Genomic DNA, 25,841 nt, shown 5'->3' on the forward strand with positions numbered 1-25,841 from the left:
TCACTGAAGAAGGCAAAGAGTCTAAATGTCTACTATCTTGTTTGAGCTTGCATAACTAAAATAAGAAATCTGTTTCTTAAGTAGAACTTTGGTAAAGATGTACTCATCCATGTTGTCCCAAACTCATTGATCCCCCCAAAGCAAAACAGCATACAAACACCATTTAAAGTAAAGAAAATCCTTTCTTTCTGTGTGCTATATGTGCATATTTTTAAAGACATACAACAGTTTTGTATAAAGAACAAACGGAAATTTAAGTTGTTATTCAATTCCCTCCTCCGTAGCACATGCATATTCAAGCCTGTGACATCATCGGTCACACATTGCTCGAGAACCAACAGTGTTAAGGAATAACAGCTTCAATACCTTAATGTCCATATATGAAGGTCAGCTCAAAGCCATTCAAATTTTAACATCTATTCCCACTGTACTGAAGTCACATGCTATAACATTCTTCCTAATCCAGTCAAACACACAAAAAAATCACAAGGGCATATAAATAGGAACGTTGCCAGTGGATTGAAAAAAATATATAATAAAATCTTAATTTACTTCTTTCTGGTTAACGAAACAAAAAAGTAACATTTCTCCAAATTTAATGGTGATCCAATTTACAGTTCTGAACAAACAAGAAAATCAATCAAACACAAATTGTCTTAGCATGCAACCAACAGCCTCATCATAAACAAAACATTACAAGCCCCTCTGGTAAACGTTGTTTGTCCCTTATAATTTGGATAAATATAAGTTATAGTCTTGGCTGAAGTACATAGAGGTGGATGAAGAGAAAAGCTGTTTTTAGATGGGCCTTTGAGGGTTTATGGGAATTCCAAAGGTGAAGCAGATTAACACGCTCTTATCATGTTCTTCCTCTCACTGCTATCCAACAAGTTATTACAAGGCTACCTGTTTTTTAAAATCCATTATCACAAGTTCTGTATCACACATGTAATGAAAGGCTTGCCAGGGCATCGCTCCACATATTTGAGGTACATTACATGCTTTGCTGCATTTGAACCAGACAGACTGTTGTTCACACCTCAGAAAAACATTTGCAGGCCAGCCCACATTGGTTTGCACCACACAATATCTAAATGGCGGAATCCTTTGGTTTCCCTAATACCGGACAGGATGACAGATCAAAGATATCAAAGCAGATTTTTTCTAATCACATGAATTTCATTGCTTTGAGCAAAAAGAACATTCCCTTTAGCCATTAACAAACATTTTCAAGGGATTTTTCATCACAAATGTAAGTTTAAAAAAGGGTATAAATAAACAGAATGGCAAGTTCTTACAGTACACGACTGTTTTTAAATAAATCAAAAAAGTGGTCTTTTAAATAACTTTTCAAAAAGCCCACATCTTTTTAAGAGACATTTTTTTTACAAAGGTTAAAGTGCATTACTGCCTCCATCTAGTGGTTTAATCTGAAAACAACAGCGTGCGCAAGAGAAAATGGCTGACAGAATGCTCAAGCAACAGATAAAACTCTGAAATCTGATAGACAGTAAATAGTTTTATTTGTTTATATTAAATCAAAGGAAAAGCACTATAACATACTTCACAACCAAACGCCTTGTGGTGTATTAAAATCATAATATCTGAAAAAGAAGGATTCTATGACATAATAAAAAAGTAACACTAGTGGACAAGAACATATTCTTTAAATAATATAACTGTACATTTTTGTTGTCAAAAAAGCCAAAAATAAAAAAGAAACACTATAAACAGAAGAAAAAAGAACTAGTATCTGTTATGAAATCTATATTAAAAAGAAGTTTTGCCATTAGAGCACAGGGCCTGGAAATGGGAAATTACAAAAACCCAAAATATCACAGTACAGTCAGAGGGAGGGACAGCTAGTGGTCACAGATGAACAGGAATGGGGCAGAGGACAAGAATACCTTCCAGAGAAGAGCAAGTGAGTAAACAATGGGAACACCTAAAACAAATCGACTAAAGATCATTTTACTCGCGCCCTGGAAATGTGCTGCCACTGTTACTTCCGACAATATACTACAGAGTTAACTGTGTAGGTGACAGACCAAAAGACACTAACAGTTTGTTTGCTATAAAGAGATGCACACTTCAGCAGGCATGTGATGCAGTGAAACATGCTCTACAACCCAAAGCTGCATCAGCCTTTAACATGACATTATTGTTATAATAGATGCTCATAATACATCTAAAAGAACAATGTTACAAAAGAAAACATAATAACTGCAGATACAGAGGTGAAAGCCAAATCTCTTTGTATGTAGAGATAATTCAGCAGAAAAACCTTTTGTACGCCAGATTTACCAAAGCTTAAATCAAGGTTTTTCTAAATTTGGCCTCGTGTCTGCTTCTGTTAATCGTCCCATCTTCTTGTCTCCCAAGACCACATCAAATAACATGCACACACAAGAATAAAAAAGAACGTTCCTTAAACTTTCATGATTGGTTCGTCTATTCATTTGTGATGAAGTCATCAACAAGCTTGTCATGATGCTTTTGACCAATATGACCTGGATGAATGTACAAAAAAGGAACAAACGAAACAAAATAACGTGGACATGGCACACAGATAGCGTTGCTATTGCTTTCCACTACCAACTACTTTGGAAATCAGGAATCAAAAACAACACAAATATTAACACAGATAATAAGATCATCAGATCCCCACTATAACAGGTTTGGGAATCAGACACGGTATGGATCTGGCAGGCAGGAGGCAAAAGACCGGTATTCAGCCCTGGAAACGCAGCATTGAACCAGTTATTATATGGTGAAAATATTCCTGAGTTATATTTAAACATCTTTCTTCATCTTAAAATATCTGGTCATTTAAATTCAGCAATTAACAAAATGCACTGCAATTGAAATTCCTGTTGTGCAGGCTTCATTTCAAATATCAAAAAATAAATTCACTTCTTAATACCAAAGATCAATTTTGTTCAATGCAACTCTCAACACGAGCAATAACAATGATACATGTGTTCCACGTCCACATATTAAACATTCTAAAACTGCGTTTTCAAAACCCCTAAAACAGATCAGAGCTGCAGAGCGAGGGCCCATGCTGAACATCACCGAAAAACACCAACCACAACAAACGTTCACAAAAGCAGACGTCCACAATGAAAGTCCAAAGGGAAAAAACAAACAGATTAACAAATACACATATTACAAGCTGCATTACAAGTATAAAATCTCAAATGAGCACAAAGATATAGTAAATATACAAGTAAAATAGTTCCTCTTTATGATCTAGATTGTTCCAGCCGTCCTGTGCTTAAAAGGGAACTCCGGCCAAAAATGAAAATTCTGCCATGAATTACTCACCCTCAAGTAGTTGAACATCCCTAGGACCTCCGTTTTTCCCAGAACGCAAATTAAGGTCGTTTTGGAAGTTTTGGAAGCTTTCTGACTCCTCTATACATTGCAGCGCAACCAAACACACGAGCCACATGACATTGCGTCCGGTGTCAGCATCGCTCGAGAGTCGTGTGGCTCTCGGGAACGCGCGCTGGAAACTAACCCTCAAATCAGGACGTTTTTGAATATAGTCGTTAGTTTTGTTGTTCGCGCACAAAAAGTATCCTCGTCGCATTATATTAATTTATACTGAACCACCGGAGTCGGGTGGACAATTTTACGATGTCTTTACGCACTTTCAGCGCTTTGAAGATTGGTTGCGTTGCAATCTAAGGAGTCAGAAAGCTTCCAAAACTACCTTAAAATGAAAAATGGAGGCCCTACAGATGTTAAAACGACTTGAGGCTGAGTAATTAATGGCAGAATTTTCATTTTTGCCCGGAGTTCCCCTTGAAGGTCTGCATAGCCAAAGCTTCTATTTGCTTACTATAGACTGGATCAACATCAGCAAGATACAAAGGTTTTCTTTTAGACGTATAGCAAAATCATAAAAATGTCAGCGCCTACTCACATATGTCCTTTGTAGTTTTCAAACTTTATCTTTGTAAACAGTTTGCCCTTTTTCTGTTTCGAAAATACATTCTAGTCAGAGAAAATTGTGAGGCATATATAAGTGGCAAAGTTCTCTTTTTATACAAAAAATATGAAAGAAATTTCAAAATAATGCTTTATACACATTAGTTAGATGACTCGTCTCAATAGTGCACATGACTGTGCTGAAGAGACGTGCAATTCATTCAATTCTCATCTTTTGAATGAAGGGACTGGCCCCACTCTGAGCATCTGAAGGACGAACTGATTCACAGCTCACTGACAGGCCAGCAAGGTGAGCCCAGACTGGTCAGAAAACCAGTTACACGCCATATAATGAAATTAGCTTAGCACGTGCTATAAACAACAACATGCACTGCAGGCTGCGGCACCAGCGGAGAAACTCGCCGTATTAGGCAGCCTGTTGACTCCTTCTGTTCCATAACACATCATATTGTCGTCTTCTCACAGTCTCCACATTCACAGCCTAAACACAGGACTGTTCTGGGAGGCTTCCCATCCTTTTGCTTCCGTCAAAAATGCCACAAAAAGCTGACCTGATGATATCCAAAAGCGCCGATATATCTTGTAAAACAAGCACATTCGTTTTGTTTGGTTACGTGGCTTTAAGTTAGACCGGCCAGGACCAGCCATCCGTGAGGCATGACGCTGTTAGAACGGTTTGGCATTTTTATGGCTTCGGTGTCCTGATTGTCACAATAAGAAGATAACGCGGCAGGTTCATATATGTGGGTCGATTGTTTCTTTATCTTTACAGATCGTAGCACACGTCAAGCGTCCAGATAAGTTTCACGCATACAATGACGGCGTCTCACGAGGAAGATGAAGCATGCCGGACGAACACGGCCACTGACAGACACCGTCTGGGCGACACATGCAAGACTGATGATTCACTTCATATCAACACGTAGTGTTTATACATGCGCTTGGGAAAACAAAAGAGACAGAACATCAGAGTGCTGTAAGTTGTGTGCTTCTAGTCTTCACGTTCATGTGTGGACGTAGCTCTTTAAAGTCTGTCGCTGCGGAAGCTATCCTCCACTGAGGGGTCAGGGAGGACCATATCCGGGTCACTGAGCATGCTCAGTCCATCCAGGCTGAGTGGCTCGATACGAAGTTCATCCTCCAGTGGGAAAACTCCCTCCGAGTCCAAACACTCAGGCACAGCAGACAACACGCTGCTGATGTCCTTAGACAGGCTAGGATTGGAGTCATCTGAGAGAAAGAACAACAAAAGCAGAGCGAGTGAGTGAAAGACAATAAAAAAGGCAAACTGCACTTTCTTGTTATTGCCCTTTCCTAGTTACTGGTGGTTACGCCACACTTAATGAATAAGACCTATTTAAGGAAAGTAGAGCAGGTCTGTCTGATGGAAAGACATTATAAGAGAGAAAGATCTGTACCTGTAAGAATAATGTTGGGCACCCCTCCTCCACAGTTAGAGTAGAGCATGTTAGGCCTCATCTGAAAGTGGTCTTGCAGGTTGCCATGGCTACCACCCAAGCCCATAAGGGCAGCCTGGGTGCAGTAGAGGTTGGAGGAAGGGTCAAATCCACCTGCCACAGAACTCATGACGTTCTCTAACATATTATACTGATCCTGCTGTTAAAACAGACAGTTTATTTAACACAGCATATATAAGACAGTATATTATAGTTGTAAAATATCAAGACTAGAACTGGGCGAATTTATAGATTGTTTCGAAATTACGTATTTTCATTTACACCGAGGAAACAGGATTTTGAATGAAAACACATCAAAGTAATCATCTGTGGCCTATTGCACAAAGCGAGATGAACAAACTCCGGGTTGCAGAGTAAGTTTCGGGTTGACAAAACCAGAAAAACCCAACCTGGTTTAGATCAGGTTCAGCTGTTGCACAACACTTGGTATAAACGTTCTCTGTCAACTCAGGCTTGATCCAGAGTTCGTGAGGCGCGTGCACCTGAAAGTGTGACACGTGCGGGAAACAGCCAATCACACGGAACACAGAAATAAACACTGCTGCAGTGAAAGTTTGAGAAGACAACTACTGACTATATCAATGCAAGCGAATCAACTGAATTTAAATATTTTATAGGTTTACAATAAGATCAAATGAAAATACGTACGTACGCTTCATTACTTCAAAAAGCTTTAAAAAGTTTGCATTTATACGTACAGTATATAGTTATATTAATTTAAATGTTTATTATTAATTGATTAATATTTATCAACTCATGGAATAATTATATGAGTTATATGAATTATACATAATTATAATCAATAAAAATAAATATAATAAACAATTAGCAGCAAAAGATTTTCCCTCTAACATCTTATCACTTTAAACTTTTTTTTAATTTGGAGCGAGACACAAGGGGAGTGGCTTCACTGCGTCGCAAATGGCACTTTGCTCAGAGCTGATTGGTCTAGTTTTGGTTTGCGATCTCTAACCCAGAATAAAACCTGCTCCGGAGCAGGGTAGCTGTGTAGTTTAAGTTACCATGGCAACGAAACCCGCTCCAAACCAATCCACCTTCTCGAACCCGAGAACTCAGAGTATGCTCAAACTAAACGCAAACTTACCTGGGTATAAACCAAAACCAGCTTTGTGCAATAGGCCTCTGATTAAACTGCAGGGTTTTCATGCAATGAAAAGTAAACGCCGACCTTCCAGGCTTAATTTTGGATTTCCAAATCAAGTTTTATTATTTTATGAGCTTTTGTTCTGTGGAAGCTGTGGAAAAGTAACCGCAAAGCCCCTCCCTCTCCACACATGCTGACTCACTCTCTTCCTGCCACAACCACAATATGCCTGTCAACCACGCTCATGCCCTCAGAGACAGAAAGATGGTCAAAGCACTAGGGATGTAACAATATTATCGATATCGTGTTATCGCAATAGCAAAATTGTCTCAATATTATCGTGGTCACATAACTGTATGAAACGATAGGTCTTCAGGGCCTAACATAGACAATGTTAGAAAAATAATAGATGTTACCTTTGGCAAGGTCTATCTGGTGCGATTATTTTATTTTTTAAAGGGATTTTTTTGATCAGCTGACCCATCTCATACTATAACTCATACCTCTAAGCAACAGTTATGATTAGAGGATAAAGACAAGAGGATGCTTATGGCACGTTTCCAAGTCATCATTTGTCACTTTAAATACCGCAATAAACATTGCACAGTGGACTTTATACCGAGGTATATTGTACAGTGAGATTTTGATATTGTTACATCCCTACCAAGCACACAGAGTAAATATATAAAAGGTTTGCAATGTCCTCGTAGACAAGGTGAACACACAATGACCAATAAAGTACTATTCGCAAACTACTGACTACCTTCATAATTCATGCACTTCTGCACAGACATTTTAAAGTCAATTAAAATTATATTTATACCATATTGATAACTGCGTGCTCTGTTCATGTGCAGTGCACTTAGACTAGAACTGTGATTATTATTAGTTATCCAGATGTTCTTGCCAGTTATCCAGATGTAGAGAGAATGTTACTTAATTATGTTGTTACGTTTTTAAGTTGACTGCAGTTTAAAGTTCAATTGAAAATTGTGAATCGTTAACATTTTGGGGGGGGAAATCAAGATTTTGTTATCGCCCAGCCCTAATTACGACTATATAAGAGAATAGAATCTTAACCAGATAGGATGAACATTTGGACTGGCGTCCAGAGAACTGCGGTTCCATAAACGGATCATTGAAAAATGCTCCCATGCTGCTGTGCTGTGGGGTGAAAAAAGGGAGTAAATATGGTAAAGATATTATTTAGCAGAAATTACATAGCATGTAGAAACCTAAAACAGTGATTTAAGATATGACACTTCTGATACTTATGGTCCTGAAGGTATCATTTAGCCAAGAATGAAAATTCTGTCATGAATTGCTCACTCTCAAGTTGATCCAAGCCTGTATAAATGTATTTGTTTGGTTGAACACAGAGAAAGATATTTGAATGAATGCTTGTAAGCAAACAGTTCTTGGACCCCATTGACTACCATAGTAGGAATATTACACTGGTAGTCAAAAGTTCCCCAAAACGATTTGTTGTCCTACATTCTTCAAAATATCTTCCTTTGTGTTTAACAGAACAGAAAAATTATAAAGTTATTTTTCCTACTATGGTAGTCAATGGGGTCCAAGAACTGTTTGGTCATAAGCATTCTTCCAAATATCTTTCTCTGTTTTTATCAGAACAAAGAAATTTATACAGACTTAGAACAACTTGATGGTGAGTAAATGATGAAAGAATTTGTATTATTGGGTGAACTGTGCCTTTAAACTGAACTGAAAGTACGCATGGGTACTTTTTAGTCTTTGATCAGCCAGTTAGAGCATTTCTGGTCAACTGATAGCTAAAAGATGTCACTCTACATTAGCTGCCTTCAAAAGTGGGAAATCTGAAGGTTGAATTTAAATGTGCTCACGTAAAACAGATATTGCTGCTCTCCTCTCATGCTGCTAAAATGTAATGTTCTGTTTAAATGAATACAATTCAGTTTAAATGAATAACGCTCAACTAATGTTATAGCAAAGCTATTTATCTGACTAGATTCTGATTATAAACTAAGTATTACACTATTGATGCTGTCAGAGCTACTTCCAAAACTGGAAGATTTCCCACACAAATGAGTGACGGTTCACCTGAAGTTTTCATGCTGGCTTATATCATTGCGGAAGTTCTTGAGAATGTTCCGTGCATATGGTCAATTAGTGTTGCCCTGCTAAGAATAACCTCCCTCTCAAACAGCCATTTGGCACAAGCTGCTCTCAACATTATGATGTATCATCAACAGCAAGCGAACATTAGCCTTCCCCCTTTCAGCCCCGTCTCCAATAATAGAATATTATAACGACTCACAGCACTGGAATTAAAGTCAAGCGGGACGTTCTGAAGAGGGGACACAGGCTGGTGCTGTTGGTGGTGCTGCTGCTGGTTGCCCTGGTGCTGTCGTTGCTGTACCGCCGGATGCTGGGAGCTCTGCTGAATAGATGTATGGGGATGAGGCGCTTCATGCATGGACTGCTGGGATTGCTGGTAAAGGGGATAGGGAGGGGGCGGCTCCATTGGCAAGTTGCTGGTGTCCAAGGCAACCCCCTGGAGAGAGCAGAAAAGTTAGAAAATCTCTATAGTGCACGGCGGAACACTCTGTCCCTGGCGTGACTTTCAGAACAATGAAGCAGGTGGTACATTTCAACCGAGCGGTTTACACAACCTTTCTGAGAAGCAATCGTTTTCTCACTTCACGCCTGAGAACTGAGTAAAGGACCGACATACATTTTAACAAGCACCTTCCTACCTGTGTAATAGGAGATAGCGAGGGCGACATGGTGGGTGAGAGCTGCTTGCTGAGGCTTCGCCGTTGATCACCCCCCGGAGAGAGCGTCAGAGGGCTGATGGGGGCCGGCCGCCTCCTGGGGGAACTCGCCATGCCCGTAGGAGAAGTGTTGGAGAGCGAGGAGAGACGCAGGGACGTGTGGATGGATGGATTGCTGAGAGACGAGTGCAGTTGAGAGTTGGTGAGGGACGCCTGAATGGAAGGGTTGCTCAGAGAGGATGACAGCCCTGAGAGAAAAACAAACAAGGTGATCAGTGGTTAGATGTTCTTATTGGGCTGTTCTTATTGCACGACACCAAGATAAACCAACAGTGGCGTTCAGGCGTGCCCCTGATGTCAGCTCCTCAGAAAAGACACTGAGCGATTGTTTGCTGGTTACTGGAACAGTGACAGTGAGAGAGAAAAGAGCTGTTTATGAGCAGCCAATTCAGGGGTTAAAGGTCATCTGTGTCTCCTGGGATCAGCCAATCAGCAAGCAGCGCAGCTGAAACGGGCAGCAGGAACATCTCAGCACACCCTGTTCCCAGACATGAGAGCGAATGGAAAGAATAAAGCTCAAGAGAATGGAAGCGATCAGATGGCGGATGGATTTAAAAGGAGGGGAAGGGGAGAGCTCTGGTCTTATGCATGGACGTGGCCCTTTAGAAAACACATGGCATTCATTCCACAGAAAGCGCCTACAGTGTAAGCCTACAGTGCCATTAAACAAAGAGGAGAGTGTTCAGCCCAGAGACGCTTTACACAGTCCAGCACACCAGCCTCCTTGAATAATGATTTAGTAACATATTCCCGAGACACATGTTAAAAACAGTACATTAATGTGTATGGTGTATTTGACTGACCCTGCGAGTTTCCGATGCCCAGGTGCATCATGGCTGCGGGAAGGTTGCCCGTGCTGCTGCCTCCACTCAGGTTGGGATATCCGGACTCATCGGGATCGAGTGGAGTGGGTAGAGGAGAGGGGAAGTGCAGGTTACTGAGATCAGGCAGAGAACCTCCGGTGTTTAACGTGCCCTGGTAGTGAGACAGACCCACATTCTGCTCTGGTGAGGGAAATATACTGTAAAGAAAGACAATTTCAGTACACTGAAATATACAGAAATCCTCAAACGTGTAATCACTATTTTTACTTTATTTTTTACAAGTTAAAATCTGGGACAAAAATAAATCGACTTACTTGATTCCAGGCACTTCACAAGACTTTGGCCGGGAGGACAGAGACTGCACCTGTAACCAAGAAAATATGAAATATCTGTAATGGCCACAATAACAGAAGATGCATTTTTGATTTACTATAAATAATAAATCAGTCACGTGTGACCTAATTAGATAAAGCAGCATTCTACATAAATCAATTGACACTTTTCTGCAATGCTTATATACACAAGGAAACAAGATTTTGCAACTTCAAAAAATAGCTGCAAAGAATTCACAGATCATATCTGTCATCATAATGTCTGAAGATCTGACCAGTAGCTAGCTAATGAAAAACTGATGCAAAAAAAAAGAGACGAGTGTAAAAATGTAATCTCTGTCCTCACCTTTTTGGCCTCCCATAACTGTTTGGGCAGTGGCTTATTCACACCAAGTAGATTCTCCTCATTATGGACAGCAGGAAATGAGAAAACTGCAGAGAAAAACAAACGGTTACCCCTTACTTATAGATATTATTCATTAGGATACATGTACAATAAGTATTGCTTAGCCTTAGTGACTAATGTATTATTTCGTGTGGTCAGCAGACAGCTTACTAAAGAAAAAACCTAATAAAAGGAAATGAAACACATTCTTCCACACACACCTACAGGTCATAACAGACAGGACACAATTGTTTAATACTATCACTATCTGTGTCCGAGTGAAATCACCAGCAGGAGACACCAACTATTCTAAGTGTTCATCACCCCACTACACACTCACATCATACAACAGAGGAAGACAAATGTGGGAGATTAAACTCTTATAAAGCCCAGAGTTGTTACACACTACAAATTTGAATTACTTGACCTACATATAATTTCATTGTGTTCGGTATGCTAAAAAAATAAAAAAAACACACTTACTATCTCCGGTACCGTCCACCTCTGCTTCATTCATGCTGGCTGCATGAGCACAAACACAGAAAAAGAAAGGCCAATTAGATCAAAGATAATTAATAATATCACATTTACAAATTATATATAATTTTTTTAGCAAATTTTGTGTTGTTTGATACAAACAAAACATTTCTCAGGGCTCTAGACTGCGACCAAAATGCTCGCAAATGCGACCATTTTTTTATAACGTGCGAGGTGGTGCTAGTGCGTAAAATGAAAATTTTCCCCGCCAAAGATTTATATGAACATTTAATGTGATTTATGAGTGGTGAATGAAGCGCTTGTGATAATTGCAGGAAAGAGCGAGCAGAGAGCTTGTGCACTCCCTCTGTCTCCAAACAAAGTGTGTGTTTGACTTCATATGGTGTTGCGCAGACCGAACACCACAAAAGCACTAGAGCGCTCCATATGCTTTTAAAACGCTCTCACGGAACATCGTTCTGCGCAGCGCTTAATGAAGTCGAACACGTTGGTTTCTGAACTGTCTCTCTCCCTCACACTTTAATCAAAAGCAAGGTCAGAAGACAGAATCAATGTTTCACGTGGCGCATTCGGAGAATATTTTCCTGACAAGTTTTCCCCACATCCAGCTGACATAAAGGAAAAATCCTATCCAATGAAGAGTTTTCCGTGTTAACTTCTATCTTTTGCGATGTCCTAACAGCTGTGAAAAACAAACAGCGCGTCAATGTCCGCTAATGTCCGATTCGCGACGTGATGACTCATTTGAACCGATTTGTTTTGTTGAAACAACTCGTATATCAAACACTGAACTCACGAGACTCACTGACTGAACCCATCAAGTCTGTCACTCAAAACACCTCAGAACACAAGCGTGCTTAGACCATTTAACAAGAGTGGTTAGTAAGATTTAGTATTTAAAGTTTATTTATGACAATGTGTAGTAAAGTACATAATAATTTAGAACAGAGTTACTTTTGAGTTTTGAGCTAGCTAATTTGATTTAATTTTATGTGGTAAAAATAAAGGCCAGTGGCAAAATTACAGCTTTTTGTACAGAGGGCAATACATAAGGATTGTGAAGAGTGACAGGCTAGATTTGTGTCGGATCATTTCATAGCCAATATATAACTTGAATAAGTTGAATATAAAACTAAATAATAACTGTATAAAATAACAAATACAAAGTTTCTTTGCATTTATTTTGGATTTATTGGGCTCGCAAGTGTTAAAGCGCAAATATGAAGTGGTCCATAGCCGACTATTTTAAAAGACAGAGTGACAAATTAACAGAAAGATTGATCAACTGAGGTCATTATGCAGGGTCTTTATGATTACTATAAAAAAGGGTGTGACCAAATTGTAAGTTGGTGCGACCTACTGAGAAGTGGGAAAAATGAGTCTAGAGCCCTGTTTCTGTCAGCATAATAGTGGCATTAAAGGGATAGTTCACCCAAAAATGAAAATTCTGTCAAGTTGTTCCAAACCTGTATACATTTCTTTGTTCTGTTGAACACAAAAAAAGATATTTCGAAGAATGTTAGCAACTGAGATTGCTGGAGCAACATTGACTTGTCAAAGGTGCCTCAGAACAGTTTGCTTTCCTAAATTGTTCAAAATATTTTCTCTTGTGTTCAACATAACAAAAATATTTATAGACACAATAATTTGTACGTGGCACCCTAGAAATCTCAGTTGCTAACATTCTTCCAAATATCTTTCTTTGTGTTCAAGCAAACAAAGAAATCTATACATGTTTGGAACAACTTGAGGGTAAGTAATTCATGACAGAATTTTCATTTTGAAATTTTCATTACTGTCCCTTTAACATAGTTTGTGATACTACTGCTCACTCACAGAACGAACAAAATAGTAGCCAAGGATGACCTCACACTTCAGACAAACCAGATTTTCTGCTATGATTTTGGAGGGAAATCTGCAGAATGGTGAAATGTGCCATGAGGAATACTACACTGTTGAGGAACAATAGCGTATTTTTTTTAAACTAACACACCACAGTGAGGGATTTATAGAATTAGCTTTCACATACACCAGAAACCAAATCCACTTTTCAAATGAATAACTGATTCTTGTTTTTTAACTAATAAATGATTCATTGATCTTGTAGTCAAAGTCTTTAAAGAAGCTTCTCTCTGCTCCAAAAACTGAGAGAAAAAGGCCTCAGGGCAGGGTCTCTTTCCTTCTTTATTCATATTTCTCTTCAAGACACTCTTAACGCCTTAAAGCTCCAGAGTTTGCAGTTCATTGCCACAACATAAACATTTGATTCATCGAAATGAGTCACTTGAAGCTCACACTTACTCCACCCATCAAAAACTCCTACAGGGGAGTAGAAAATAGATGTCTCTTTAACAAGCCCTCCATGATAGGGGCTGCTTCAGGAAATAAAAAAATGGAGAGAAATCTGTGACCACAAGTGCAAAGTGAATCAATAGCGGGGCATTGTTTCGCACGCACCACAGAGATCCTGTGGAGAACAAAGCTCCTTTTCTGCTTCCTTTGGCAATGCCGGCCAAGCACAGATGCAACGTGGGCTCAAATCCAGATCAACCGGCCCCGGCGCTTTAGCCTGTCTCAGACGCCCAACAGCGATGCACAATGAAAGAAAAAGTACAGAGACGTTTCGTTTCCCCTCACAGAGACCAGCTGAGAGAAACACCACAACCGAGACGGAAAAAGACAACTAGTACAAACAAAACATGGTTGGCCCGAGTCCAGTGTAAGTGTAAAAAATAGAAACTCTGTGTAAATGTAATAGAAATTTACATTTGCATGTCTTTAGCTTACTGTAGGGCTGTGCGATTTGGGGAAAATATCTAATTGCGATTTTTTTGACAGACATTGCGATTGCGATTTGATTTGCGATTTTAACTTTTCTAATTCAAGCCTCAGCTCAATATTGTTGTGTGGAGCACAGTATGGGTATAATTACCCTGCTGAAAGAAAACAACAAAAAAAACATTACAGAAATTCTAATTGTTTCCATTAAAACCATTACAAAATTCATTTTTGTAGTGTGTTTTGGGCATTATTCAAATCGGGCTTACTGTTGTTCAATTGGTTCCCAGCTTCCAGATTACATTCACACCAATAGAATCCAAATACCAGTGTACACTATTATAGTTTCCATAAAAACAAATACAACTCCCATTGTAACCCTTAAATCCATAACATTTTCTATTGTGTTAGTGAATTATTAAAATAGTTCATAGGTTACATAGGCTGATTTATTATTTTTTAAGTATGTGGGATTTTTTAAAACAAGTAGAAAATGTACTGAATGTTTAATTTCATCCAAGTGAAATTAGCAAAACAGTTAGATAGAATTTACATTTGTTTGAAACGCGGAGCTAGGCGTGAGTTGACACAGGGTGCGCGCGTGCGTCAAGGCAACCGGCTGTGTGTGCGCATCAAGTTTAAACGGCTCGTCCACGAGACGCGCAAAGCGGGGCAGAGACGTGCGAGTATGAAACAGGCTATGTGTGCGCATCAAGTTTAAACGGCTCGTCCGCTAGACGCGCAAAGCGGGGAAGAGTCGCGCGAGTATGAAACAGGCTATGTGTGTGTGCATCAAGTTTAAACGGCTCGTCCACGAGACGAGCGAGTATGAAACGGGCTATGTGTGCGCGTCAAGTTTAAACGGCTCGTCCGCAAGATGCGCAACGCGGGGAAGAGAGCGAGTATAACACAGGCTGTGTGTGCGGTCTTCTGAATTGGATGGTTCTTTAGTATTTATTTGCCTAATATGATCGATCTGACTCTGCAGATGCCATAATAACACACTCTCTCTCTCTCCCGCTTTCTGTTTTTTTTTTTGTTGATTAGAAATAACGGAGGTGCGCTCACTCTGTTGGTTAGCAAGAATGCCACTCAACAGGCTTGGAACAGACGCGTTTCCTATATTTGACATCGTTTCCACATCGCAGCCTCTTGCGATTAGCAAATCGCAATGTCTCACATCGCGATTGCGATTCGATTTCGATTAATCGTTCAGCCCTAGCTTACTGGATTTAAAATAGATCATTGGAAACAGCTCTTATTATACAGTAGCTGTGGTTAAGTCACAAAGCCAGTAGGGTCAGGGTCAAGCGGTTAAACATTGCACGCAGTATAATTCAGGAGCTTCATGCATGACCGACACGGTTGCATCACACAGCCAACTTGGCTGGCAGGTTTGGGATGACACAACAGTGATAGTAAACGCAGGACAAATATCTGTCCCATGCGAGAGGCTGGTTTGTACTTGTTTGAATTATGTGAGCCTGACTGCACACCGCCGAATACAGCCGAGGTACCAGACGGATATTAAATCCATGCTGTCTGTCAGGCCCTTCAAGGCAGCTGTTTCTTCCCAGTTTGAGGTGTCTCTGTAAAAACAACTTCTGAGATAGCTTCTGCTATGTTTACTTCCGTTATCATAGTTTCCCCACATCTTTACCTACTATCCTATTTAAACCTATTGACCAAACAGAGCGATCGAGCACACAAAGGTGCTTTTATTTCGACACATGCGGTTGACTATCGTGGCAGTGGTGCTCACCCTGTCTGAGAATCAATTCACCTGAGAGTCGGTGATAAACAGAAGGAATACATAAGAGAGCAAAACAAATGTGACAAAAGATGTGCAGTGCGAACGTGTTTAAAGGAACATTGCGGCTCTACTATATATCGTATTAACTGCATGACGTTGACTACCCCTAAATATAACTTCGTTTTGAAGCCATGGCTCCACCCAAAAGAATTATGCCGGTTATGCATAACCCGAAGCTCATCCACCTGGTATTTCCACCTCACCTCGAGTCGCAATTAGAGAAGTGTAATTTTACTGTAGCTGCCTTAAACAGTTAAACTTAAAAATGCTGTTCGTAATATTTAGCAGGATCTATTGACAGAAATTCTACTATATACAGTATAATATACATAACTATGTCTTCAGAGGTGTATAAAGACATAATGAAGCATAATGAAGCGTTATATTTTTAGTACCTTAGAATCAGTGTTGGGTAAGTTACTCTGAAAAAGTAATTAATTAGTAGTTACTAATTACATATTCAATAGTGTAATTAGATTACTGTACAAATTACTCTCTCCAAAAAGTATTTAATTACTTATTACTAATTACTTTCTATATCCTACATCAACCTTGATTAGTTAAGTGATTCAAGGACAGACATGAAACGGCTCTTTTAGTTCATTCAAATAAATAATATAAAACTACATAAAGAAGTATTATTAACAGACCAAAGTATTACAAATGTGAGAATTATACATTGAAACACAGATTTTTAAGTTAGACTTTGAATTTTGATGTCAGTTCCACTATTGCACACATATATATTACACAAAGTATTTAGTTTAATTACATCAGAAGTAACTAATTAAATTACAGAAAAAAATTGAGTAATCCCTTACTTTACTTGTTCAAGAGAAAAGTAATTAAATTACACTAACTAATTACTTAGTAACTAGTTACACCCAACACTGCTTAGAATGAACTATTTCTATCTACATACACTTTGTATGGTCCCCTTACATGGAATTCACCATGTTGTTTCTAAATGATCCCTAAACTGACAAACTGCTCTACAGAGTGTAGGGCTCGACATTAACACTTGTCCGGGACAAGTGAGAGAGAATTTTACTTGCCCGACTGGACAAGTAACTTGAAAAAAAAAATAACAGTGCTACGAAAAACTCTGTCTGTGCTATGAATAATTATAATACAGTATGTGCATTAGACAGAGCTGCATGTTTGTGTGAATTGCGTTTGTGGTTTGTTTGTGTGTGACAATTATCAACGGCGCACCGCATTGAGGCCATATAACTAGATGCAGACGCGGAATCCTGTTATTTAAATATGTCATCTGGCTGCTCTGTGTGTCTGAGGTGCACAGATTAACATAATACACAAGTGATGGTCGAGGATTTGTCTGCGTCTGCACTGTATGAGGATAGGCTATAAACACATGAACTTCATCTCCAGAGTTGCTCTGAGAGTTTATTTTGCCTTTTACTGTTTAAGTGAATTTATCATCAAACACTCAAGCATCTACCCGACGACACATCAAAATAAAAGTCCCGTAAACTTGAACACTCAGACAAAAGAATTCTGTAGTATTTGCTAAAGGAAATTGTAGTACCCTCGTATTAAATTGATAAACTGTAATAAACACTGTAGTATACTATAGTAAGGTTCAAAAACACTATAGTATCTAGGAATTTTACTGAAGTTTACTATAGTAAATAACACTATAGTATACTACGGTAATTTATGTGGACAAATATACCTCTACTGTATAGTAAACAAATGAAATACACAGAATTTAGGTAAACTAAAAATTATATGGCCCTAATTTAGCCATCTGTCTGTAACATCATTGTCATTTGTCAGTTATGTCTATTCATGTGATGAACTGTACTTGCATATCTTTTTTAATGATGATTGTTTTTTTTAATCATGAACTGTTTGGCGTGGGCTACAAATTTTTAAACCTCTGTAGCACCAGTGCTATGTGCAAAAAAAGCTAACATACAGCCCTGACACTAATAATAATTACTGCTTGCCTTTGTTCTATAGCAATCGTGGAGAGGTGGCCACTAACGCTTATAAGCAAACTTGACCAATCAGGATCCTAAACAATTATATTGACACTTCAAATTAAATATAATTTTTTAAGTAATATTTGTACTCGGACAAGTGAATGACAAATGTACTTGTCCAAAGGACAACCACATGACAATGCTTAATGTCAAGCCCTGGAGTGCGTTTCGTAAATACGTTTTCTCCTTTGACAAAGAAGCAAAAACGTGATGACATCTTTGTCCTGTGTCAGCCACCGTTGTGCTCCGAAAGGGAGTGGCAAGCGGTGGAGTGAGCCGTTAGTTGCAATTCACAACCTCACCACCGTTAAAATGTCCACGCTGCTCCTTTAAACATACTGTAAGCACAATAATATCCTCCAATTTTATGTCTGAGATGACAATAAGAACACAAAACTTACAAACTGTAGCTTTAACTTTGCAAATCAAACTGCGATAGGAGAATGTACATAAACATAAAATCTCAGCTTGAAGGAAAAGCACATCTTTTTTTAACCATCGTCAACACAAGCTAAGAAAACAAGAGATGGGTTTACAAGTTATGTGAATACACGACATGGTCAGCGCTGTTCAATGCCATTTACCTCCATTTGATCATTTTTTAAAACAAGAACTTGAGAACTTGAAGATCACATCTCATCCTATGACATAACGTACACACATCATCACTGCTGCAAATGTAAATGAATATTCTGGTGGCACATGGACAAACAGGAATTCTGGTTCTTCCGGGCTCGAAAACAACATCTGTAGCGTTTACGTGTCATCTGCTGTACATTAACTAGTCACGTAGAGGGATAGCATCTTTACAAGAGCGCTGCCAAAATCACAGAACATACAAGGTAGAGGGAGCATCGCATCCTTAAACAAACAGCAGTTTGGGTGGGATGACTGTCAACCATTTTCAGCGGACCATCTGAATGCCTATGTTTGTAACCAAGACAACTAGACAAACAAAGTGACAGTGAGTCCCAGCTGTGTCGTGCAAACACGCAGCACTAGGAGTGGGATCGCTTGATATATGCTGTACAATTCTGTGGTTTATATCATCGATTATTATACCTCATGCAAAATCACAGTCTAGTTATGATACTGATACTTAAAAGGAATAGTTCACCCAAAAATGAAAATTCATCATTATTTACTCACCCTCTTGTTATTTCAAACCTGTATGACTTTCTTTTGCAGAACACAAAAGAAGATCATTTATTTCGTAGAATGTTGGTAACCGAACAACAGAGGTACCCATTGACTTGCTTTGGGTTTGTGTCTATGCAATAGAAGTGAATGAGTACCGCCGTTATTCAGTTACCAACATTCTTCAAAATATCTTCTTTTGTGTTCTGCAGAAGAAAGAAAGTCATACAGGTTTGAAATGACAAGAGGGTGAGTAAATAATGACAGTAGTTGCATAAATGACAATGAAGTATTGCATAAAAATTCAGACACATCAGAAAAAGGCAGGGAGACCGTCTATTTGAAGTAACAGGCTTTCAACTGCTGACAAGTGGACTTTGCTGGCCCAAACTCAATATCATATAGCCATTAAGGCCTGGTCAATAAACAGCCTGGAGGAAGATGGAGGAAAGGCAACTCACCGTTCCGCTGGGGGGGCCCTCTGCCCATCTGCTGGTTCATGCCAAAAGGATCCTGTGGGTTTGGACTCATGGCGCTGGTGTGCAGAGCTGAGTCAGAGTTCGTTCTGTGGGTCAAAGACAGGGAATAAAGGAGATCACAGCTTGGTCAGTAGCCCATCGTTTTCCAAAACTGCTGAGGCCAGCCACACCCACACAGCTTGCTCCGGTCACATGAACCTGCGGCCTAACTCACTGCCTTTAATAACCAACTACACATGACCGCACTGTAAAAAGCCTTTCATTGTGCACCGGTGCCTCTGCTTTACATGCTTAATCAACATTGACCTTTAACCATTTCAGGTGGAGGAAAAAACATTGCTGTGTTTTTCCCATCAGAGCAACGGGTCTCTTTACATCACGATGAGTGTGGTGTTGGAGAAAAAAATAAGATTAGTAAAGAAATGATCCCTGGGTTGGATTAGTTTAGTGTAAGCGTACAACAGGAAAACAACAGGAGTAGAGAAAAGGCATTCGTGATTGGTCTGAAATCATTCGGTATATATGAGTACTTGATGGAGAAAGTGCAAACAAATCCAATTTATTTGAATCTAACCAGATGAGGGAAACCAATGAGATCTGCAAAGGATGACAAGACGACAAAAAACAGAGCAAGAGAGATCCTCAAGAAATGATCTGTAAGAGAAGAGTTTGAGTCAAAGGTCACCTGTTAAGTTGTGATATTAATCTAAATCCAGGTCGTTTCTCTTCGGTCCACGGCGGTTGCTCCCTTTAGAAATGGAAACAGTCACGTGTTACTCACTACTGTTTTGAGCCCGTAGCCCTGGCTCAGAGGTTAGTACGGGAGGGATAAGCGAGAGCGAGAGAGCGAGAGAGAGAGAGAGAGAGAGAGAGAGAGAGACAGAGAGAGAGAGAGAGAGAGAGAGCGTACAGAACAGAACGAGCAGGGTGAGAACTCCTCGGAGACACCTTGAGGAAAACATAAACAGAGCTGTCGAAGTCACAGCCTGTTCCCCCGTGTTGGTCTAATACTGTACGCGGTGGCACAGATTCACTGCTTCAATTAAATCACAGGGACTGGCACGTCTGAGAGCTCATCAGAGCGCAAACAAAAGTGCTATAATATCTTCAATAGTTAATGAAGCAAACGCAACACACAGGTAACAGCAACAACACCGGCCAATCAGGATATAGACAGATATTTCTTACTGTTCACAAACAAAATCAACACGCATAACAGTTGCTTTGGTCAGAGATGAAAAGCTTATGTTTATGCGAGTAGTGTTTACCCACGCAGTAACTAGCTGCCAGGATGTTAGGTGTTGTCATACTGGTGCAAGTGGTTGAGCATTGTGCTAGCAGCGCAAAGGTTATAGCTTTGAATCACAGGGAACATCCAAAACCATTTGAAAACGGATTTCATTAAAAAATCCTCTATGATCCTGCTTAGGTTTTCTAAAAGGTTGCTTATCCACACTCAAACATCTGAAATTCTGTACTGCGCATGAATAAAACATGCCTTATTGACGTCGGGCATTTATTTACTTTACCCTATGAAGAAATGTAATTTGAAGTATGCACAAACTGACGTTACTATTCAACATCACTATTAAACTGGAGAGCAGCCAAAACAACCGCTAAAGAACAATTCACCATCAGGTTCATTTTACATTACAAATACCTAAAAACACTGTAAATCAAGATACATATTACCTATTATGTATTAGGTCTTGTTTTGTGAAAAAAAATATATGTACTGTATATCAATATATACTGTACATAAACTGAGTTTGATAAAAATTTTCTAATTTAACCACTTTTGAGAGCATCTTCGAAAAAATATTCATTTTCATTGTACAAACACTGCCGTTTCTCAATTCCAAGAACCCAAAGAACAGACTTGTGTTCTCGTGGAGACCAGTCTTGCGAGGCAGCCTCGGAAGAACGAACTCGGATGGACTCTCCGCAATGACTGCTGGGACTTCAAGCGCGTTCGGTATACGCAAGGATACAAGATCGCTGAAGAACGCATATTGAGAAATATTGGCCACTTTCTCAGAGTGGGCAGAAGGCCGAAACGGAGAGAAAAATAGGGCTGTTAAAGTTGGCATGAAACGGAAGTAGCTCTTGTCTTTTTTTCCGTATTGTGAAGTATACCCAAGTGAAACGACTTCTGAATTATACATCCAATCAAATCTCAGAGAAAGATGAAAGCCACGCCCACTATTTTTCTCATTAGAAATTCCATTTCACTCGGAAATGCGTCAAAATACGGAAGTAAAAACGATCACAACTTTCGGTTCACGGGGACTTTAAGCTATAGGTTTCTTTTATCAGCATGTGTGTTCCCTGAGATCAAACCCATAACCTTTTCAGTCCAATTGAGCTACAAGAACACTTGGGGATTCATCAGCCATGCGATAAAAAAAAAAAAAGGATTGTTTATAGCACAAACGGCACACCTCTTAAACCCTCTTAACAAGCCACATAACCTCAACAGGTACCATTCAAGTGCAGAACACAGATACGGGGCAGGTTTTTGATTTTGGGGTTCTTAAAAATAGATGGTCCTTAGCAAGCACCACTAATCAGGCATTGAAAACAAACCGTAAATATTAGGGATGCGCGATAAATTATCGTCCATATCGGTATGGGCCGATAAATGGTCATTTTGAGTGTTATCGGTATCGGCCGATAATAAAATTTAGGCCGATAAATTATTAATCATTTTCTCTGGTTAAACCACTTCAACTGCACAACTCACAGTTAAAACCCAGTACAATACTGTCGATCTGCCATGATCATTCACTTACTTATAACATTGTTAATGTAGGTACAGTATGTAGATATTTATGAATGTGTAAATTATAGGAACAAAAGCATATTTTTTTAAAGCCGATTGCTGTCTGAATGCTTTCTGTCTTGACACATGTTAGACATGTGGCTACTAAAAACATTTTTACTGGGTTGCTCTGGAAGAACATCTATAATTTGTAAAGAATCTTTAATTAGTGTAAAGTAGGCTTGGTACGTGATTTTCTGGGAAAAAGAGAACTAATGGTTACCTTGTTTTCTGCAGTGAATGTTTTCAAATAAAAGCCGCAGTCCACTTTTTGCCTTTTGTTTCAATCTCAGATGATGTAATATTAATATTTAGGAACTGTATATCGGCCAATATATCGATTATCGGCTTCCAGTGTTAAATAATTATCAGTTATCGGCCAAAATTTACATATCGGTGCATCACTAGTAAATATATCTTTACTTCACTACCAGCTTAGCAAAGCAACCACTGACATTCAAACTCAGCAGTCCCTGTACTCACTGCATATAAAACCATATGGCATACGCGTGTCAGAGGGCACAAAAAAGCAATGTTTGCCTGTGCAGATGCACAAGCAGGCCAGCAGATGTAGCCTGTACACGTTGCTGTCTGCCAGAACAGGCAAGCTGGTTTCCACTAAGTGGGTTGGCATATTCCTATCACCAAAACAACAAAGAGAAATAATAAACAGATTTCCAACAGCCTGATCTGCTGGGAAGGAAAGGCTACAATGTGCCAGACCACACTAGGGTGATGTAATACTCTACCAATACACTGAAAAGATACTCTTTGTGACCTGTTAAGGTGGTCGCAAAGAGGAGATGTGCCCTCCTTCACATTTCATGTAAAGCTGGACTGTGCCGTGGCTTTGAAGTATACGTATGCACACGCCACATGGAGCACTAAAGTCAGCTGTGCCGACCACCCATGCTGTACAGATCTCTGTAAATCAAACACTTAAAACAGCATTTAAAGGCCATGCGGTACGTAGAGTAAACACAGAAACGCATCAGGACGTGAACAAACACAAGCACTTATGGTACAAAGATTCTTAGAACAAGGACTTTGTAAACAGCTATTTAAAGATGGCCCATGCAACTTTATTCCTTTTTTTATAACATTTTTTTGTTTTGATTAAAGATGTTTTAAAGAAGGCATCAAGCAGACCACCAAAAACGGAGAGATTCTTCAATGAGTGCTTATCACTGTCGGATCGCACCAATGAATTTCCAGCCAACCTCCCAGAGGAAGTCTTGTCTGGGAAGAGCAGAGCCTCAAAACCAGGATGGGAGAGCGTGGGACTAAGAAGACAGCGTTGACCCGTGTTCCTGACCCAGTCCAGCTGAGCTTCACAGGGACAACATATGGACGCTGCCTAGGATTCAAAACGAGTCCCGTTTGCCCAGACACCGGTGGGACAGATACCCCAGGGAGAGCTATGCCTGAAAGTACCATAGCAGCGCTGTCCTCCCTACAGACACAACCGAGCTTTGGGGCACAGTAAAACACAGCGAATGAGATTATGCAGTGTATTCATATTTGTACTGTAACACACATCACAGGGCCTTGAACCAAATGTGAGAATGTGCAAAAAATAGAATTTTTAAAAGTCAGATAAAATCTGTCAGCAACACTTTATAACAGTAGTAAAACTGCTCTCTCTATCGCTTTCAAAGGGAACAAAATCGTTTTATTGGCAACGCACACCCTTTGCAACATTTCCTTTTCTGGTCGGAGTTGACAAGCTTCATGAAATGAACAGACAAAACGTACCACCACCCACGCATCAGGTTATCATGTGAACAAGCAAGAGGAATCATCACTGGTCACACTACCTCGCGTGGTGCTGATATGGAAAGGGTTAATGAGCTGAGTTGACGCCGTTTTCAGCTCATTAACCCCTACCCAGTATGTGTGGCGGTAGGTAATGCATCACAGATGTGCGCAGAGAGCTGTAAACAGTTCCTCGAGGGCATATGGGCATTAAGGACGAGTCTTCTGGTGAACTACAACTGCTCCCTAGTCACTAGTCTTTACAGTCTACCACCCCCACCCTTGGAGGACCACCTCTTCCCCAAACTAATCCCTGCAAACTACTCAAACTACTACACTAGCAGTGAACATTATAGACAATGCAAATAACAATTACATTCTTTCATGTATTTATTCACCCTCACGCTGTTTAAAAATCTGTGTATGACTCTTACTTCAGTGGAACACAAAAGAAGATATTTTGTGAAATGTCTCAGTGGTTTTGTGTCCATACAATACAAGTCAATGTTGTTTGGTTACAGATGTTCTTTAAAACATCTTTTGTGTTCTGCAGAAAAAATGAAGTCATAAAGGTTTGGAATGCCATGAGGGCAAATAAACTGTTAAACAATCTTAATTTGGGGTGAAATATCACATGAATACTGTAGCTGAAGTTGTAAGTGACCTTGTACAAAGTGGTAAAGTGATAGTTCACCAAGAAAATTAAGATTCTGTCATCATGTATTCACCCTCTTGTCATTTCAAACCTCTATGACACAAAAGAAGATCATTTGAGGGTGTTGTTAACTGGCCCCCATTCACTTGCATTGGTTTTGTGTCCATCCAATAGAAGTGAATAGGGGCCAGTGCTGTTCGGTTACCAACCAAAATATCTTCTTTTGTGTTCTGCGGAAGAAAGAAAGTGAGGGTCAGTAAATAATGACAGAACTTTCACCTAAGTTCCTTATGTTGTCTTTCCTATTTTAACATGGGTTAAACACGCAAGCAAACGTACCACAAGCCCTTTTACGACAACACAAAACCAAACGCTAGTAAAACTGCAGATCCTCTGTGACGCATCGTGTTGTCACATGACAAACAGCAGACCCGTGTCGATGAAAACACCAAAAATCATTTGCAAGCACTCTCTGACTCATCCTAAATCTAGCTTAAGCTCTAATGTCCACGCAGAGAGAAAACATCTGTTTGGTCTTCATTTAATCATAGGAGGTGATATTAGAGAGCAAGATCCCAAAAGAGAAAAAAAACATCACATGAACACACACCCACTATTCAATCACAAACACCAGTGCTAGTTTGAATGAGCAAAAAGCTGTGAAAGGAATAAAGCAAAATCGAAACATGTAGAGTGAGAATACGGCTGTTAGCTGATGCTGGTCTGGTCTAGCAGCCCAGCGCGAGGGGAGGGGGCGTATAAACACGCTGAGCTCACGATCTGCTCTGAGGGACAGTGAGCCAAAGATCTGGCAGGTTTTAGTTAGTGCTGTTTACATTGAGGAATAGCTGCACATTCATCCTTGAGGAAGAAAAGAGACGGTTAAGAGTCAGTGAGAAACGCTTTGGTTAGTATTGGGACTTCACCAGGACACACCAAAACATTTGAAACACAATAACACATTTGAAAAGTGATTATAAGAAAAGTCATCAAATACTG

The 25,841-nt window shown here is 39.7% G+C and overlaps 1 protein-coding gene across 3 annotated transcripts in view; it reads right to left on the bottom strand.

Moving 5' to 3' along the window:
* Positions 1-1,504: 1,504 nt before the first annotated feature.
* Positions 1,505-25,841, bottom strand: part of crtc3 (CREB regulated transcription coactivator 3) — a 38,481-nt gene continuing 14,144 nt past the window's right edge. Inside the window, exons 6-16 of one of the 3 annotated variants that reach the window (XM_057352397.1) lie at positions 20,297-20,359; positions 19,594-19,697; positions 11,381-11,419; positions 10,859-10,944; positions 10,495-10,544; positions 10,160-10,377; positions 9,279-9,544; positions 8,840-9,076; positions 7,621-7,704; positions 5,376-5,571; positions 1,505-5,187 (exon numbers count right to left, since the gene is read on the bottom strand). In XM_057352397.1, the coding sequence (XP_057208380.1) occupies positions 4,982-5,187; positions 5,376-5,571; positions 7,621-7,704; positions 8,840-9,076; positions 9,279-9,544; positions 10,160-10,377; positions 10,495-10,544; positions 10,859-10,944; positions 11,381-11,419; positions 19,594-19,697; positions 20,297-20,359 (1,549 nt within the window). In that variant the 3' untranslated portion in view covers positions 1,505-4,981. Of the gene's footprint in view, positions 5,188-5,375; positions 5,575-7,620; positions 7,705-8,839; positions 9,077-9,278; positions 9,545-10,159; positions 10,378-10,494; positions 10,545-10,858; positions 10,945-11,380; positions 11,420-19,593; positions 19,698-20,296; positions 20,360-25,841 lie in introns of all 3 variants that reach the window. The other 2 variants (XM_057352312.1, XM_057352489.1) reach the window with 2 other exon arrangements.

This window comes from Triplophysa rosa, linkage group LG1, assembly GCF_024868665.1.
Source record: "Triplophysa rosa linkage group LG1, Trosa_1v2, whole genome shotgun sequence".
Taxonomy (NCBI): domain Eukaryota; kingdom Metazoa; phylum Chordata; class Actinopteri; order Cypriniformes; family Nemacheilidae; genus Triplophysa; species Triplophysa rosa.